The 17,322-nt window shown below is 38.0% G+C and overlaps 1 protein-coding gene and 1 long non-coding RNA gene across 4 annotated transcripts in view; one reads left to right on the forward strand and one right to left on the reverse strand.

The window, feature by feature from the left end:
• Nucleotides 1-17,322, reverse strand: part of LOC106079921 (protocadherin Fat 4-like) — a 103,198-nt gene that overhangs the window by 34,730 nt on the left and 51,146 nt on the right. For all 3 annotated transcript variants that reach the window (XM_056025321.1, XM_056025320.1, XM_056025319.1), the window contains exons 24-32: nt 10,160-10,325; nt 9,154-9,314; nt 8,096-8,250; nt 7,387-7,493; nt 3,577-3,687; nt 2,982-3,130; nt 2,244-2,418; nt 760-943; nt 40-145 (exon numbers count right to left, since the gene is read on the reverse strand). In XM_056025321.1, the coding sequence (XP_055881296.1) occupies nt 40-145; nt 760-943; nt 2,244-2,418; nt 2,982-3,130; nt 3,577-3,687; nt 7,387-7,493; nt 8,096-8,250; nt 9,154-9,314; nt 10,160-10,325 (1,314 nt within the window). The remainder of the gene's footprint in view (nt 1-39; nt 146-759; nt 944-2,243; nt 2,419-2,981; nt 3,131-3,576; nt 3,688-7,386; nt 7,494-8,095; nt 8,251-9,153; nt 9,315-10,159; nt 10,326-17,322) is intronic.
• On the forward strand, nt 11,492-17,199 carry LOC129925639 (uncharacterized). Its single transcript, XR_008777324.1, has 2 exons — nt 11,492-12,779; nt 12,866-17,199. It is a non-coding gene; the product is annotated as an uncharacterized LOC129925639 (long non-coding RNA).

The following is a 17,322-nucleotide window of genomic DNA, read 5'->3' on the forward strand; positions in this document are numbered from 1 at the left end:
AATTAGTTTCAGTATCAAATGTAGGTCCATAATATTCACCTTTATTAATATTTTATAAGAGCTTCCAGTTTCATAATTCAATGCTGTTCCAACAGAGACAACTCCAGAAGTTGAAACAGTGGGACTTATGGTACTTGGAGTGGTGCTGAAAAATGTTGAAACATCTGTCATTTCAAATGTAGGTAGATAAAACAAAAGTTATCTTTTAGTAACAGAAAAGAGTTAGCATCACTGCTGACTTCATTATTATAGCCACTCCAAAGGTCATTTGGTATACAAACTGGACTAGTATCAATGACGCCCTGCTGAAACCCTGCCTGCCACCAATCCCCGCCATCATGCAGGAGTTTTGGGCTAAGATATAATAGATTCTGAAGGAACAGCCAAAAGTTGTAAAAGGAACAACAAAAAACAATGCCCAACATTTTCCTTACTCTCTCCAAAACGCCTATTACTCATAAAAGCTGGAAAATAGAGAAATTTTATGTTTTCACAGGAATTTCCAGAACCTAAGATTCAGATGCCTTAATCTTTCCACTCTGCCACTACTGTTCTATTTCAGTTTTCTGACAAATATTCACTTATAAATTTATATGACAGGAATATTTCACTAGTTTCTGCACACAAGATTACAAAGATTGCAGGCACAAAAAGTAAACAACTTTATACAACTGATGCCATGTACCCAACAGAACTGAATTAATTAAACAAGATTCCTTCAAAAAATACATATATGGGGCAATAAATACAATGACTTACCTAATTATTGTGTATGTTATAACTTGATTTGGATCACCATCACTACAGGACAGGGTAGCTATACTTGTCTGTCCTTCTGCCTGCTGAACATTAACAATGCTGGTACAGATAGGGGGGTTGTCATTCATGTCATTGACACTGACTGTCATTGTACACGTTGCTGACTTTGCTGGACTGCCCTTGTCTGAAAAAAAAAACAACTCTTTCTTTTGAAGTTTAAGTTTTTATAAATTTCAAAATGCAGGTTTTATTGACATATCTTTTTCTGGAGGCTCTTGTCTTGTAGCCATCATATAGAATAGATATTTCATAACCTGCAATAGGGATAAAGCACAAAGCAGAGAGTTTTCTAGTTTGAAATGTTTTGAAACTTTGGTAGCCAACAGGAAGGGGGAGGAACTACATTTCAATAAAGCAATACAGTAAATGTTGTAATATAGGCACACATAGGGGAGCATTGGGTAATATTTTTTATTCTGAGTATTTATTAAGTTTTGTTTTTGTATTTATTATAACTGTTTTGTGTTTTACATATTATTTCTATTTTACTAATTAGTCTTCTGTCCTGAAGCATCTCTAAATTTATTAGTCCTACTAATGGTGTTACTCTAATCAAATGGGATTGTGTTACAAATCTCACTGCTCTATTCAATATCTGTTCTAGTTTCTTAATGTTTTCTTGAGTTGAATGGGTCCCAACCAGACAACACATGTTGTAATATTTGCATTTCCATGGTTAAATATCATTTTAGCTTAATTATGTTCTTGCTTGATCTGTAAATATTTCTTCTAATAAATCCTAATGCTTTGTTTGATTTCTTAATAATTTTGTCAATAAAGAATTTATTTATTATTTATTATATCACCAAGATATTTTGAGTATTTCTTCTGTGTAACTGGTTAACTATGAACAAAATAAGTAGATTTTATTTTTACTTTAGTCTTTGTTACTCTTAATAATTGGTATATTTTTGGGTGGAAAGGTATGCTCTAATTTGATTCTCATTTCTGTAACTATGCATGTATGGCACCATACAGGTCATGAATTTGAGGTTTTCCAGACCTGTTGAGACAGAGATCAGGAAGTCTGGGGCAGTCAAAATGAATATGAGACATGGTTTCCTCTTCTTCCCCACAGTGGGAAACCACATGTCAAAGTCCGGGCTGAGCCATGCAAAATATGAGTAACAGAACAGAGGCCTGTCCTGTTTTGTGCTTTATGTTCAAAACCTTTTAAAATATGTTTGTAATTTTTGTACAAATATGTTAATACATACGTATATAAGATTTATTTATAATACATAGACATTTGAAATTAAATAATAAATAATAAATCCATATCCAAAATATATTTAATTATTCATGGCAGCAAGGGGTTACATATTAAATGTTGTATAAGCTTGTAATAATATATAATATTTACAATGTAAGCTAAAAAAACTGACATATCTTAAAATAAATTGACAGTAACAGTCAACACTAACCTAGTACTTTGATATTGAAATGAAAAATAGTATCCCCTGAATCAAAGTCTAAGTTCTGCAATAAATAAATGTCTCCCACCATGCCATGTTGTAGTAAGCCAAATTTGGTTTGTGTAGTTTCAAAAGACATAATCACTTCCCCATCAGTTCCAGTGTCAGCATCTGTTATAGTTTGCTAGAGCAGATGTAAAAGAAGAATTTTTATACAAGGATGTATGGGAAAACAAATTTCAAAAGCCAATTTTTAAGTTCTTTAAAGAAGAAAATCTTCTATTGCTACTCAGAGAAAGCAATACAATTTAAACACCAGTAAAACCTTCATACCCTGATAAGTATCCTATGCAACAGTGCAAAAAGAAATTTGGGTTGTAACTTTAAGTTGTAAGTTGTAACAAGTGCCACAATTTGTTTAAATAGAAATTTTGCAAGGCAAATTGACAGCTTAGTTTTTATTTTTTTTTCTTTTTAAATAATGCTATTAATTGTTTTACAGGATAACAAGATTGTGTATTGCCATAAATATTTACACAATACGAGCCTAAACCTTTCCACTTTCCAGTTTATGTATTTTCCACTTTGATTTGGAGAAGTTCAGAGCAAACATCACTAACCTGCATAGGATGTAATCATCTTCTTTTTTGAAGTAACATGTGTATTTTATAAGATAAGATAAGATAAGATACTAATACAAAATACTAAACTAATACAAGAACTAATTTCAAGCCATAAAATATTTACTGAGGCTATAGTGTCGCCAATAGCAAACTGGTTCTCATTGATGGTGACATCGACTGGGGAGCTGCACACTGGATCATAGCCATTCACAGTTGTCACTGTCAATGTCACCACAGCACTTCCTGTCCGGGCACCAGCCAGACCTCCACTGTCTTTGTAAGCAAATACAAAATGATTATTTTTAATCATCCATACATTTCAATTACAATAAATGTCACACTGATCTAAGTAAAGTGTAGTTTTTCTACAGGATCTAAAAGTCTAAGGCGTGTCATTAGTTAATGGTAAAAACTAAACAAATTTAAGTAGCCTAAACGATGTCCTGTACATGTCTTATATACATATACCACACCGCTATTACAAGTTATTACATTCTTTTAAACAAGGACTAGATTTCTTTCTGCATATATCCATGGAAGGGTTAGAAGCAACTACATTCTTCTTAATTTTGGGTTGCTCTCCTCAAAAGGGGGCCACTGTCTTCTATCTTGCCTTAGTTTTGTTAAAAGCAAGATTCTACCAAACACTTTTCTTCTATAATTCCAATCCAAACAAAAATGAATGATCACATGAAACGATGATGACAAAAGTAGCTTACCAACTGCAGTGATGTATAAAACATAAGTGGTAGTTCCACTATCAGCTGCGAGACTATTGACATTGGTGATTGCACCAGTTGATGGATTGATTGTAAAGTCTGAGCTTCCAGCTGAAATTAGTAAAAAACAAAATTGTTAAATCAGACATTGATAATACTGATGCTTTAAAGGGTCATTCATCTCACAATCTCATCTGTGCCTTGACATTACTAATTGGAATGAATGACCCTTTCTTATTTCTCCCTCCATGAAAGTGAGTCATGTTTTACAACAAGACTGAGCCATATGAACTGACAGGGCATTATTGTCAATAAAGAAAGTCAATTTAAAAAAAAATATTTATATAGAGTTAGATACTATTGTTACGAATCTCACTATCCAGGCTCTCTGCAAACTGCACCATACACCACCAACTTAAAGAACTTGACAAGTCAGGGCTCCAAAATAACGTAAAGGTTTAATGTCCATAAATAACAGCCAATACTGTACAATTGGCAGCACGTAGAACAGTACAAATAGCTCTGCGATAACAAATATCTCTCCGATAACACCGTTCCGCCGTATCAAGTCTTGCACTGGCCTCTCCGTCTCGTTCCGGGCTTGCACTGGGTTCAACAGTTCGGGACTGACTTCACACACTTGGGCTCGTTGTGTCGGACTCGATCACAGACCAAGATCAAGACGCCGTTCGTCTCAACTGTACTTGACAGTACTCCGCACTGAACCGTCGTAATGCTCCGTACAGAACCACACCGTTGAACTGTGCTGTAGTCGACCGTGTTCTGAACTCCTGTCGTGAACCCGCTTTCTGAACCGTCTTGACTGCGACACCTCCGCTCTTATATAGGGTCCCTACTGGCCTTCTCGAACCGGACAGAACGCCGCTCGACGTTTCTAGGTGGTCAGATGACTACAACTCTCGTGACGCTCCTGAGCTCTGTTCACGACGTCGATCCTTCCCGGACCGCCGTCGATCCTTCCCGAACCGCCGTGTTGACACTCGTCTCGGCTGACCGTAGTAGCTCGTCACGGTTGACCGCTCGTCTAGCGCTGGCCTGGGGCGATTTGCGTCGGCTGACTACACACACACCACTACCCCCATCTGTGCCACCACCAGGTTTATAACACTGCCCCCTCCTTAGATCTGTCCGTCCCGGACAGAATCAACATCATGGCATTGGCTGTGAAGTTTCATCGCTGTAGGTGGGGGTCGATCGGTGGCAGTTGGCTTGCCTCTTGAGCTTGACGGAGTCATCCATGTTGCAGTCAGCAATGGTCGCTTCCTTCTTCTTCGCCAGTTTGCCTTGACCTGGTTGCCCCGCCGTCGTGCTTTCATTGCCATCCACGTGGAATTCAGAAGACGTTTTCTTCTCCTCCAGTTAGCCTTCATCTGGTTGTATCGACCTCGTGATCGCATGGTCATCCATATTGCACTCAGCAAAAGTCGCTTTCTTCTTCTTCTCCGCCAGTTGGTCTTCATGTGGTTGCAGTGATATCGAGGTTGCATCATCATCCATCTTGCATTCAACAAAAGTAGCCTTCTTCTTCTCCGCCAGTTGGTCTTCATGTGGCTGCAGTGATGTCGTGGTCGCGTCGCTCTCTTGTCGTTCGGTATTGAAGGCAGCCGTTTGGCACATGGAGAGGTATAGGATATAAGGGCTGGGGATACCAAGATCGTTGGCAAAAGAGGTGGCTTCATAGGGCTTTGCGAAGAAGGACTGGGATGGGCTTCAAATCCACAGGACAGGGAATTGTGGGACAGGTCATCATCTGCAGCCTTGTCTGGGGGGCATGCTTGTGGGGCAGGTTGGTAACACCCCTCGTGCAAAGGTCCCTCGTCTTCGGCTTCAGGCTCCATTCGGCTTTCTTCACCACCATCAGGACCTCTCTCTCTCGTCTCAGTATCGGGCCAATCACTTGTTGGTTTCAGACCTGGTCGATGACTTTCATCGTGCAAATGTCCATCAACTTCAACGTCAAGCTTCCTTGGATTCTTTTCATCACCACCATCAGGACTTTCCTCTCCAGTCTTGGCAGCCTGACCAACGTCTGTTGGGTGCCTATCTGGCTGGTATCTTCCGACTTGCAATTGTCTCTCAACGACTTCATCAGGTATCAATGGGTTCTCATGATCACCACCAGGGCTTCTCTCGCTGATCTTAGCATCTGGACGAACGTCTGTAGAGTCCAAGCCTCGCCGGTAGCTTTCATCATGTAAACGTCCCTCAGCAACAGGCTTGTAGGCAAACTCAGCGTTATCTTGATCTGTCTCTTTCGGCTCCACAAGTCTGTACTCCTTGTTTTCGGATTCACAGGCAGCACCACCTTCATCAGCATTGCCATTGTTACTGCTTATTGATTCACAGCATTGGGTGGGTAATTGTTCAATGTCCAACGATTGTGAATCTCCTTCATCTTTCAAGTCTCCTTGGTCGTACAAGGTTTCTTCCACCACGTCCATCGTTTTCACCACGGGGCTCGTCACTTCCTTCACTGAGGTACCCATCTTTTTAATCTCTCTACAGAACTCCTCGGTGTTCTTCTTCAATGTCACACTCATCTCGTCTAGCATAGCTGCCATCTGTTCCTGCATGATACGGGTACTGGTGATCTGTTGCTGCATGCTACTGGTGAGCTGTTCCAGCAAGTTAGGTTCGACTTCAAAAAGATATGTGTCCGGATCTTCTTTTTCTTCCAACATGTCTTCTCGGAGGCGTGCTTGTAAAGTTTCCTTGTTACCATATACCTTCAGCCTTCGTCCACGGAGTTCCTCCTTCAGTTCTCTAAATTCAAGTTCGTACAGCAGTTTCAGAAGAGCCATAGTAGATCCGATCCAATCCGATTCCGATCCGATCCCACTTCTGACACCAGTGTTACGAATCTCACTATCCAGGCTCTCTGCAAACTGCACCATACACCACCAACTTAATGAACTTGACAAGTCAGGGCTCCAAAATAACGTAAAGGTTTAATGTCCATAAATAACAGCCAATACTGTACGATTGGCAGCACGTAAAACAGTACAAATAGCTCTGCGATAACAAATATCTCTCCGATAACACCGTTCCGCCATATCAAGTCTTGCACTGGCCTCTCCGTCTCGTTCCGGGCTTGCACTGGGTTCAACAGTTCGGGACTGACTTCACACACTTGGGCTCGTTGTGTCGGACTCGATCACAGACCAAGATCAAGACGCCGTTCGTCTCAACTGTACTTGACAGTACTCCGCACTGAACCGTCGTAATGCTCCGTACAGAACCACACTGTTGAAATGTGCTGTAGTCGACCGTGTTCTGAACTCCTGTCGTGAACCCGCTTTCTGAACCGTCTTGACTGCGACACCTCCGCTCTTATATAGGGTCCCTACTGGCCTTCTCGAACTGGACAGAACGCCGCTCGACGTTTCTAGGTGGTCAGATGACTACAACTCTCGTGACGCTCCTGAGCTCTGTTCATGACGTTGATCCTTCCCGGACCGCCGTCGATCCTTCCCGAACCGCCGTGTTGACACTCGTCTCGGCTGACCGTAGTAGCTTGTCACGGTTGACCCCTCGTCTAGCGCTGGCCTGGGGCGATTTGCATCGGCTGACTACACACACACCACTACCCCCATCTGTGCCACCACCAGGTTTATAACACTATGTTAGTCAGAATAAAATGTTAAAGAACATACCAATAAGCCCTGGACATGTGCCTAAGAGTATTTTTTAAATATTTATGTATAAAAATGTACACTGAGACTGAATTTATTCCTATTACAATTTTATATCTATGATTAAATTAATCAAAAATGTTGTGCAGACACTTACATAAAGCATAGGCAACTACTCCATAGTTATTAGTGCTTGAGTCAGCATCAGTGGCAGATACTGTGATGAATGTGGTGGATGCAGAAACTGGTTCAGGTTTAGAAGCACTAAGTGATATGAGTTAAATAAAAATACCTTTGAATGTATAACATTTAAGAGTAAGAGTGCTTTGGAAAGTATACATAGATTTATTCCATGACAACTTGGTGGTAAAATATTTAGAGAAAAAGTATAGGCAACCAATGAGCAGAAATATAGCTCTGGGCTACACTGTATTACATGGGAAAGAAGGAAGAAAAGCTTGCTAACCATTCCTACCACCATGTTGTTCCTCAGTGACACCATTGTCACAGTGGTGGCTATTCCACTGGGGTGGTGATACAAAGTAAAAACAAGAAAGATTCCTTTGGAGTACTGAATATCTGACCTTGACCTAGTCAGGGGAACTGAAGAAGGATAAGGAATCTGTTCCGTTAATGGTTGTGGTTAAACAAGCTTCCAGTTGAATAAGGTTCTTCACAAAGAAAGAATAGTAAAAAAAAAACAATCTCTCATTCCTAGATCTTTCCAGTAGACAGAAAACTTCATCCAACTCCTTCTTGAACATGAGAAAGGGTGATACATTTACACTATTTATTCTATGAATACTAACAGAGACATTACCTTCTTTATAATAGTTCCTATGGTACAAAAAAAAGAGTTAAATTACCTGTAGGAGCTTTGAGTGAATGTTGGAGTGTTGTCATTGCTATCGTCTACAGTCACTGTCACTGTTGCAGTCACAGAATTGGTGGCATCTTCTGCTTTTACAACTAGAGAATAGCTTGGAGTTGTCTCCCTATCAAGGGCCTTAACTAGAGTTATCTGGACAAATGAAAACATGAAAGTGTACCTGAGATTGTATACATGGCAAAAACAATTGTCTTTAAGTCCACAGACTAAAGAACAGTGCAGTATTTTGTAAAGCTGCCATGACTCTCCTACAATAAACTATCCAACATGTGTATGTGATTGTCATTAGTGCAACTTGCAATAAATAAGAGAAAGAACTGAATGAACTAAAAAAGAAAGGGGTACATCCTTAAAATATATTGCTAATAATACTGTTTGTACCCAGTATTTAACAATTACATTTGGCTTGAAAAAAAAGTTAGGACAATGTGACCAAGTGATACAGTGATAGGCATCCTAACTAACAGCGCCTGATAAAGGTTGGGATTTTAATTTCAGGATTTGCGTAATGAGTCAAAATTGTTCTTGAACTATGCAAACAAAGAAACATGACCAAATGTCTCATCTCTTAAGACTGGATAGCTTCAACATAAAAGAGGTTTATTTACATCTTATAAGCTCACAGTCCTTAAATTATCTGAGGTATAAGCCCTAGGTCTCTAAGAGAAACTTTGTGTAAGCAACAAACTAGTTTTTTTTTTATGTTGTATAGATTCATTTTTGTTTGTCATTAAAGTGCACAATTCACACTATGTGACAATTTTTCATTTAGTACTATAGTTCTAATCTCTAACCCAGGGATGACAAGAAAAAATGCTTAGAACAAGATAAATTTCTTGATAATCTAAGTTTTATAACAGCAAATTATCTTGTTAGTTTTTTGTTTACTATTTTCTTACTATAGACTTAGACAAAGAACCTTCATATGAATTTAGAAAAATAAATGATTGTGATCTTTTAGGTATCAAGTTTTTTTTACGCTATAGAGCTTGAAATAATACAGACAAAATAGCAAAATAAAAAGATTTTTCTTACCTGACCACTGGACTGATCAATGCTGAATTGGGAATATGTTGCTACGAAGGAGTACTTGACTTGACCATTGACATCCAAGGGTGAATCTGAGTCATGTGCAGTTACAGTAAAGATAACATTAGGCACTGACTGGGCTTCACTGACTTGCGTTGTGTATGGTGCTGTAGAAAAACGATAGGTATACATAAGTATATATGAAAATAGAGTTTAATAGAAAAAAATCATTGATTTTGTAAGCCAGTTAAAGCCCAACTATTAAATACATTAATTAAACTTCATTGATCTCATTTGACACTCTTCTACAACTGGTATAGTAAGCAAAGAAAAGTTCCCCTTTTGAAACCTTGAGATCTATAGGGCAGAAGATGTAAAGGGCATCTGTTTCAGAAATAACTGCAGAATAATGGGTAAGAATTTCTGGTTTAGGGAATTTAAAAACAATAAAACAAAAGCATCTGTTTGTTCTGGAGGCTCTTTCAGAATTGAAGATTATTTGCCCAAAGCTTCTGCAGAACTGCAGGGAACGGCAGTGGGTAAGAAAGGTTAGAACTCAAGACCATTGAAATGACAGTCCAATAAATCATACAACTAGATGGCCACCCATTTTTAACAGCTATTCAAGAGATGGTATTTAATCAATGATGAAGGGCATTTTCAACAAAAATGAAGACTATTGTTCCACAAATGGACTAGGTATTTCTACTGGTGATGGCCACTTGCAAATACCAGGCAAATAACTATCATTTTAGTAAGCTCTAAGTATGACAGCAAAACAGATGCCCTCCAATGAAGCACTTTAAAGAACAATTTTGACTTTTCTACATTAAAATTATTCAACTTATTTTTAACCTCTTTTAATATCATCTGTTTTTCTGTAAAGTGGTTTAACAATATTTTTTTTTAAATAATATAAAAACAATGCAAGATATTTTGATTGACTATAAAAAATAAATTCTTCACTAAATATTTACATTGTAAAAAGTAAAATAAAGAATAAAACTGTTACTGCTTTGAAAAACTGGAGCTCCCTCATTCACACTGCCTACAACAACAGTGCCAGTGATGAGCACATTATGAGCTGCCACAGTATCAGACACAGTGACCACAAGATCATGACTCTGTGTTGTCTCATAGTCCAGTTGAGCCTTGAGCCGTAATACATTGGCATTCATCTGGTAATCAAAAGCCAATTTATTCAATAAACATTTTTGTTTAGCTTTTGAAATGAAAAACAATGTGGATATAATAACAAACAAAAAATGATTCAAGAGACTGGTGGCATAGAAGGAATAATTGACTAGGGTTACAAGACACCCCGTTAAAGGAGGTCATGTCCTTCTTTTTGGGGTCTTGTCCTCTGGCTGGCCAGCATTAGCCAAAAGTGTGAAAATGTCTTACTGTTTCACTGTTGTTTACTGCTAGGTCTGAAAAGGAGGGAACTTTACTTTTTTACTTTTACAGCTATATGGCCATAATATATAAATGAAACAATGTAATACTTCACTTCATATCTTTTGGTTTAGATACTAACACTCCAGTAACATAGTAAGATCAAAAGATGTAAAGATGTATGCTCTTTGTGTTGATTTGTATAATCTTCAATATAATGAGTGGCATGATAAATACTCTTGATAATAACCCATAATACATAGCATCAACCAATTAATGTTGTGTTCACGCTGTTGCCATGTTTGTGATTAATAATTAGAATTTGTATTCAAGATGCTAGCTATTGATAATGCTAGTAGTAAAATAAAAAAATTCATAGCTCTTCAAAATTTTTAATTTTTCTTTTGTATTTCTGGGCATAATGTATATTGACAGAGTGTTTTTGCTAATTAATACACAGTGTACAAAAGAGAGAAATAAACTTTGTCTTGACTCAATTTAAAAAAAATATCCTGTTGGAGTTCCACACCAATGTTAGTGCAAATGATGAACTACTGCAATAAAGTCAATTCTTATGAGAAATTAAATATATACTAAAGCTACATTCCAGCCTTTAATGTACTACTACTACTATGGCCTCCCTGAGTTGCAAAGCAACTATGGATCATCTCATGGACATGAGATGAATATCTGGGCATTAGCTGTGGTCGGAACGATGTCACCACATATCAGTTCCCCCCTCTCCACAAAACTGATGTATCCAAAGGAACGGAAGTGCCGATACAGTTTGGGGTCAGTGGTATCACAGGCTCTACCAGGGTGCAGCACTGGGTGTTGCAAACAGCCTTAGGGTCACCAGCTCCTGATTTTTCCTCAAGATTGATTCCTGAAGCCTTTTCCATTTTATATATGTTTAATCAAATAAATACAAATTCGGTTTAAAAATGTGAGCGTGCGACCCCAGGTCTATTTGTTATCTATTTTTATCTGTATTTCGACCTATTTACTTTATATAGGCCAGGCTAGAATAATTTAATTTAGTGTCTTTTCTTCTTGCATAGGTCAGTGCTGTGTGTTTGTAGTTTCCGCTATTTATAACTTCTGCTAGTTTTAGTCTTTTTCTGTTATTTGTGTTTTACTCGTAGAGGAAAAGTAGTTTTAAAAATAGTTAACTAGCCTTAGAGCTGTTGGCACTGTTTCCATTTCTTTATCCCTGATTAGTTCTATGTATTTTTGTCTTTAGCGCTTAGGTTAGGTTAGTAGTTATTTTCTAATTTCAGTCTAAGTGTAAGTCTAGAAGCTGTATAGGGTCCCTGTACGAGTTTAGAACATAAATATCTTTCTTCTTCCTTTTTGTATTTTTGTAAGATTAAATTTTAAGGTTCTCTTTTTTATGCTGTTTAATTTGGTATATAATGTTGTGTAGTCCGTGTCTTTAGTAATTTTCTAGATTTTATTATAGCGTACGGCTAGGTACAAATTAGGGAAATCAGTAGTCCAGTTTAGTTTTAGGTAATTAGCGTGACGTCATGCTCTCCGATATGTTCGCGCTGACCATTTATAGCTAGCTCCGGAACCACGTTGAGCCCTCTTTTGTCTTGACCAGTGGTCAGTGCTGACAGTGGTGCCGGTGTAGAGTTAATTGTGTGTAGTGTAATTTCAGCTGGGACCGCCTGTAAGTTGGAAAATGTTTTTATTTTATTTCTTTAGTTTGTATTTGTATTAGTTATTCCTACATCTACTGTTATAGTCTAGATGTGGACTGATTAGTGTAGTGGCATCACTGGCTAGTTAATTAGCCATGATTGTCTATGATGGAACCGGAAGGTCCATTGAGCTGGATAGCGTCACCCCTTCCTTCCCCCCCCCCCAGCTATCCCTAATAATCCCCTTATTGTTTTTCTATACTATGTCTATTTGTAAATATTTTATTATCTTATATTCTTATGTATGTTTATTTTATTAGTGATTCTTTTTGGTAGTTTCTGAAGTGTAGTTGGCAGATAATATTATTTTTAATTTTGTTGTACTTTTATGTACAAGATGGCGGCTGGCATAAGCCGGCTCATTAACCTAGATCTAATGTGTATTGTTGTGACTTTGATCTGATGTTATCTAGATCTGTTTATTGTCTACCCAGCCTGTGTGGGTTGTGGCGTAGACTTGACCTAAATTCTGTGGCTTTTACTAGCTACATGGAGGCTAATTACTAATATGTAATTACCTCATGTCTCTAGGTCGGTTTGTGTACTAGACTAGGTCTAGTCTAGCTTTTTTAAACTTTTTACTATTTTTTAACGTTTTTATGTATTGATTTTTGCAGGCTATCCTTACTGCAGTACTGCTGTTGTTAGTCTACTGCCATTAGTCTGCCATTAGTCTGCCATCGCCTCCCTGTACCTTTTTTTTGTTATATTTTATTAATTCTAAGCTTAGGTCTAGGGTAGTAATAGTTAGATAGTTGGTTTGGTTAGTCTGTTAGTGTTTGTAGATTTAGAGGGTTTTAGTTAGTTGCTGAGTTCAGTTGTAGTGTTAGTGTAGCTCTATATGTTATATTTTATTATTGATATATTTGTGTATGTAAATAAAGTTTCCTTTTGTTTTATTTACCCTAAAGTAAAAGTTTTGTTATTGCTTTCTTTTAGTTAGCTAGATTAGTTTAGTTTAGTTTAATTGTGCTGTCTGGTTGCTTAGGCGACTCTAGCCCCTTGGTCGCAGACCGAGGTGCACAGATTGGGCCCACCCAGTAGAGCTACCACCTGCCTACTGTTACAAATGAATTTAATGTCGAGCAGCAGAAGAGAATAGGCCACCACAGCTCGCGCCTGCCTGACCTGCTCACATTTTTTGGTGTCAGAAGTGGGATCTGTGCTTGAGTGGCCAGACGCACATTATTTTTTTTAGATTAGGTTGTTGTTAGGTTCCTCTTAGGCTTTTGTTAGGTTTCTTTAGGTCAGTGTTAGGATTTATTAGGTTGGCATTGGTGTTAGGATTTGGCGTCAGTGTTAGAGAATTTATTTTGTTGTAGGTTTTTAGGATATGGATAGTTTAGTTTGCAGTAGGAGTTTTGTTTTATTTTTTTTGCTATCTGTTATTTGTTGTTAAAGTGTGGGGCCTAGAAGTTTTAGTAGGATGTAGTTCTAGGAAGTTGTTGTAGTGCGTTGTGAGGTAGTTAGTATTTGTTGTTATGGGTTAGTGTTAGGGTTGCTAGGTTAGGTTAGGTTGGCAGAATGGCAGCAGCGGCAGGAAGGATGCAGCGGTCCCAGACTGATGTGGAGGTGCCTCGGAAGAGTGATCCGAGAGGAGAGAAGTCTGCAGCTACCCCCATGCCTGCAGAGAGATGTCAGCCCAGCTTCTGCAGATGAAATGTCCAGAGTCGGAGAACGACATGTATTGGCCGTCAGTTTAGTGAGAGTGTTTTTTTCAAGAATTGTCTCAGCCCAAGACGTCAATTATATTACAGCTCTAATAGTTGTAATTAACTGTGTAGGATTTGCTGGCAGTGAAACCCTTCAAGCAGATGTCTGTATCCTTCTGCTGTGGAAATATTACTGTCATGACTTGGGCAGCCCGGATGCAGGCATGCAAATAGCCATGTACCGGCCTGACAGAGGTGCCCCACTTCCACCTCTGTGTTATAAACAACTGGGCCAGTTTGTCCTTCCATTTAGGACGACTGTCAGCCCAGTTGCAACGTTCAGTTTTGTGGCCATTGCCATACCTTGAAAGGTCCCCAAGTCCGGGGGTCAGCTACTCTGTCTACGAGATTACCTTGCCAGATGCACCCAGCCAGCCACAGTCAATCCCTGCTCCTGCACCGGTAGGCCCAAGAAGGTCCTCCAGGACGAGAAGACAACCTACCCGACTGGATATTTAGTTTTAGTCCTTTTTTGTTTGTTGTAAACTTTTCTTTGTATGGCTATGTTTTTGCATGTTTAATATTATTTTGTTGTGTGGTATTAATGATGTATTTTGTATATTGATTTTTTATGTTTTTGTATATTCCATGCTTGCTCTACTAATGGTTTTGCAACCTAGTAGATATTTTTTTAGTCTTTATTGGGCTCTAAAAAGCCAATATGGTGCTGGAATGTTGTAGTTGCTGTAGTAATATGCTGTATGTACGATTTTTCTAGTCATGTTAATTTTCGATGTTGCCGTCAAGGTACTCGTTATGTTATTTGTCTTGGAGGCCATGACGTAGATAAATGTAATACATTTTACACAGTATTTTGTTGTTGCCTTTGGAAGGCAATGTAATGTTTTTTTAGTAGTTTGACTTTTTTTGAAGTACTTAAGGTACTCATTAATGTCATGTTAGGTTGAATTGTCTGACAGTGGTCCTTTTATTTTTTTATTTTCTATGTCTCATCACCACTGTTGGATGCCCTGTGTTTTTTGTTATAGCACTGTAACTTCAGGTTGTGTTATGACACTTCGGGTGTACCATTTTTTAATGTTTTGGTCTTTGTGACCATTGTGAGCCTTCAGTGGCTGGCCATAAGTCTGTGTGACTATGGGCCTGTTGAAGCCTTGGTGGCTTTGTATAAGTCTGTGTGACTATGGGCCATAAGTCTGTGTGACTATGGACCCGTTTGAAGCCTTGGTGGCTTTGTATAAGTCTGTGTGACTTTGTTTTAACCTGTGTGGCTAAGGAACTGAGTTAAGCCTCATAGAGTTCCTGTTGGTCTGTGTGACTAAGTTTATCATGTTTGGCTAGGGCATCATTTGCTCTAACCATGTAGTTTTCGTTAATTACTTTTTTTATCGTTCCATTTTTTTATATTTTGTATTACCTGTATTTTTATTGTTTTCTGTTGAAAGCTTTGCCACTTGTGAAGCTATTTAGTACTGAGAGCTATGGTTATAGTTCTCCGTTCTCTTGTATGAATTCATTTTTATTTTATTCTGCTGTATATATTTTGACTTTTTGTCTCTGTATTTTGTGTATTTTTATTTTTGCGGGGACGCAAAAGTTTTGAGCGGGGGTGAATGTGAGCGTGCGACCCCAGGTCTATTTGTTATCTATTTTTATCTGTATTTCGACCTATTTACTTTATATAGGCCAGGCTAGAATAATTTAATTTAGTGTCTTTTCTTCTTGCATAGGTCAGTGCTGTGTGTTTGTAGTTTCCGCTATTTATAACTTCTGCTAGTTTTAGTCTTTTTCTGTTATTTGTGTTTTACTCGTAGAGGAAAAGTAGTTTTAAAAATAGTTAACTAGCCTTAGAGCTGTTGGCACTGTTTCCATTTCTTTATCCCTGATTAGTTCTATGTATTTTTGTCTTTAGCGCTTAGGTTAGGTTAGTAGTTATTTTCTAATTTCAGTCTAAGTGTAAGTCTAGAAGCTGTATAGGGTCCCTGTACGAGTTTAGAACATAAATATCTTTCTTCTTCCTTTTTGTATTTTTGTAAGATTAAATTTTAAGGTTCTCTTTTTTATGCTGTTTAATTTGGTATATAATGTTGTGTAGTCCGTGTCTTTAGTAATTTTCTAGATTTTATTATAGCGTACGGCTAGGTACAAATTAGGGAAATCAGTAGTCCAGTTTAGTTTTAGGTAATTAGCGTGACGTCATGCTCTCCGATATGTTCGCGCTGACCATTTATAGCTAGCTCCGGAACCACGTTGAGCCCTCTTTTGTCTTGACCAGTGGTCAGTGCTGACAGTGGTGCCGGTGTAGAGTTAATTGTGTGTAGTGTAATTTCAGCTGGGACCGCCTGTAAGTTGGAAAATGTTTTTATTTTATTTCTTTAGTTTGTATTTGTATTAGTTATTCCTACATCTACTGTTATAGTCTAGATGTGGACTGATTAGTGTAGTGGCATCACTGGCTAGTTAATTAGCCATGATTGTCTATGATGGAACCGGAAGGTCCATTGAGCTGGATAGCGTCACCCCTTCCTTCCCCCCCCCCCAGCTATCCCTAATAATCCCCTTATTGTTTTTCTATACTATGTCTATTTGTAAATATTTTATTATCTTATATTCTTATGTATGTTTATTTTATTAGTGATTCTTTTTGGTAGTTTCTGAAGTGTAGTTGGCAGATAATATTATTTTTAATTTTGTTGTACTTTTATGTACAAGATGGCGGCTGGCATAAGCCGGCTCATTAACCTAGATCTAATGTGTATTGTTGTGACTTTGATCTGATGTTATCTAGATCTGTTTATTGTCTACCCAGCCTGTGTGGGTTGTGGCGTAGACTTGACCTAAATTCTGTGGCTTTTACTAGCTACATGGAGGCTAATTACTAATATGTAATTACCTCATGTCTCTAGGTCGGTTTGTGTACTAGACTAGGTCTAGTCTAGCTTTTTTAAACTTTTTACTATTTTTTAACGTTTTTATGTATTGATTTTTGCAGGCTATCCTTACTGCAGTACTGCTGTTGTTAGTCTACTGCCATTAGTCTGCCATTAGTCTGCCATCGCCTCCCTGTACCTTTTTTTTGTTATATTTTATTAATTCTAAGCTTAGGTCTAGGGTAGTAATAGTTAGATAGTTGGTTTGGTTAGTCTGTTAGTGTTTGTAGATTTAGAGGGTTTTAGTTAGTTGCTGAGTTCAGTTGTAGTGTTAGTGTAGCTCTATATGTTATATTTTATTATTGATATATTTGTGTATGTAAATAAAGTTTCCTTTTGTTTTATTTACCCTAAAGTAAAAGTTTTGTTATTGCTTTCTTTTAGTTAGCTAGATTAGTTTAGTTTAGTTTAATTGTGCTGTCTGGTTGCTTAGGCGACTCTAGCCCCTTGGTCGCAGACCGAGGTGCACAG

Source organism: Biomphalaria glabrata, chromosome 4 (assembly GCF_947242115.1).
Source record: "Biomphalaria glabrata chromosome 4, xgBioGlab47.1, whole genome shotgun sequence".
Classification (NCBI taxonomy): Eukaryota; Metazoa; Mollusca; class Gastropoda; family Planorbidae; genus Biomphalaria; species Biomphalaria glabrata.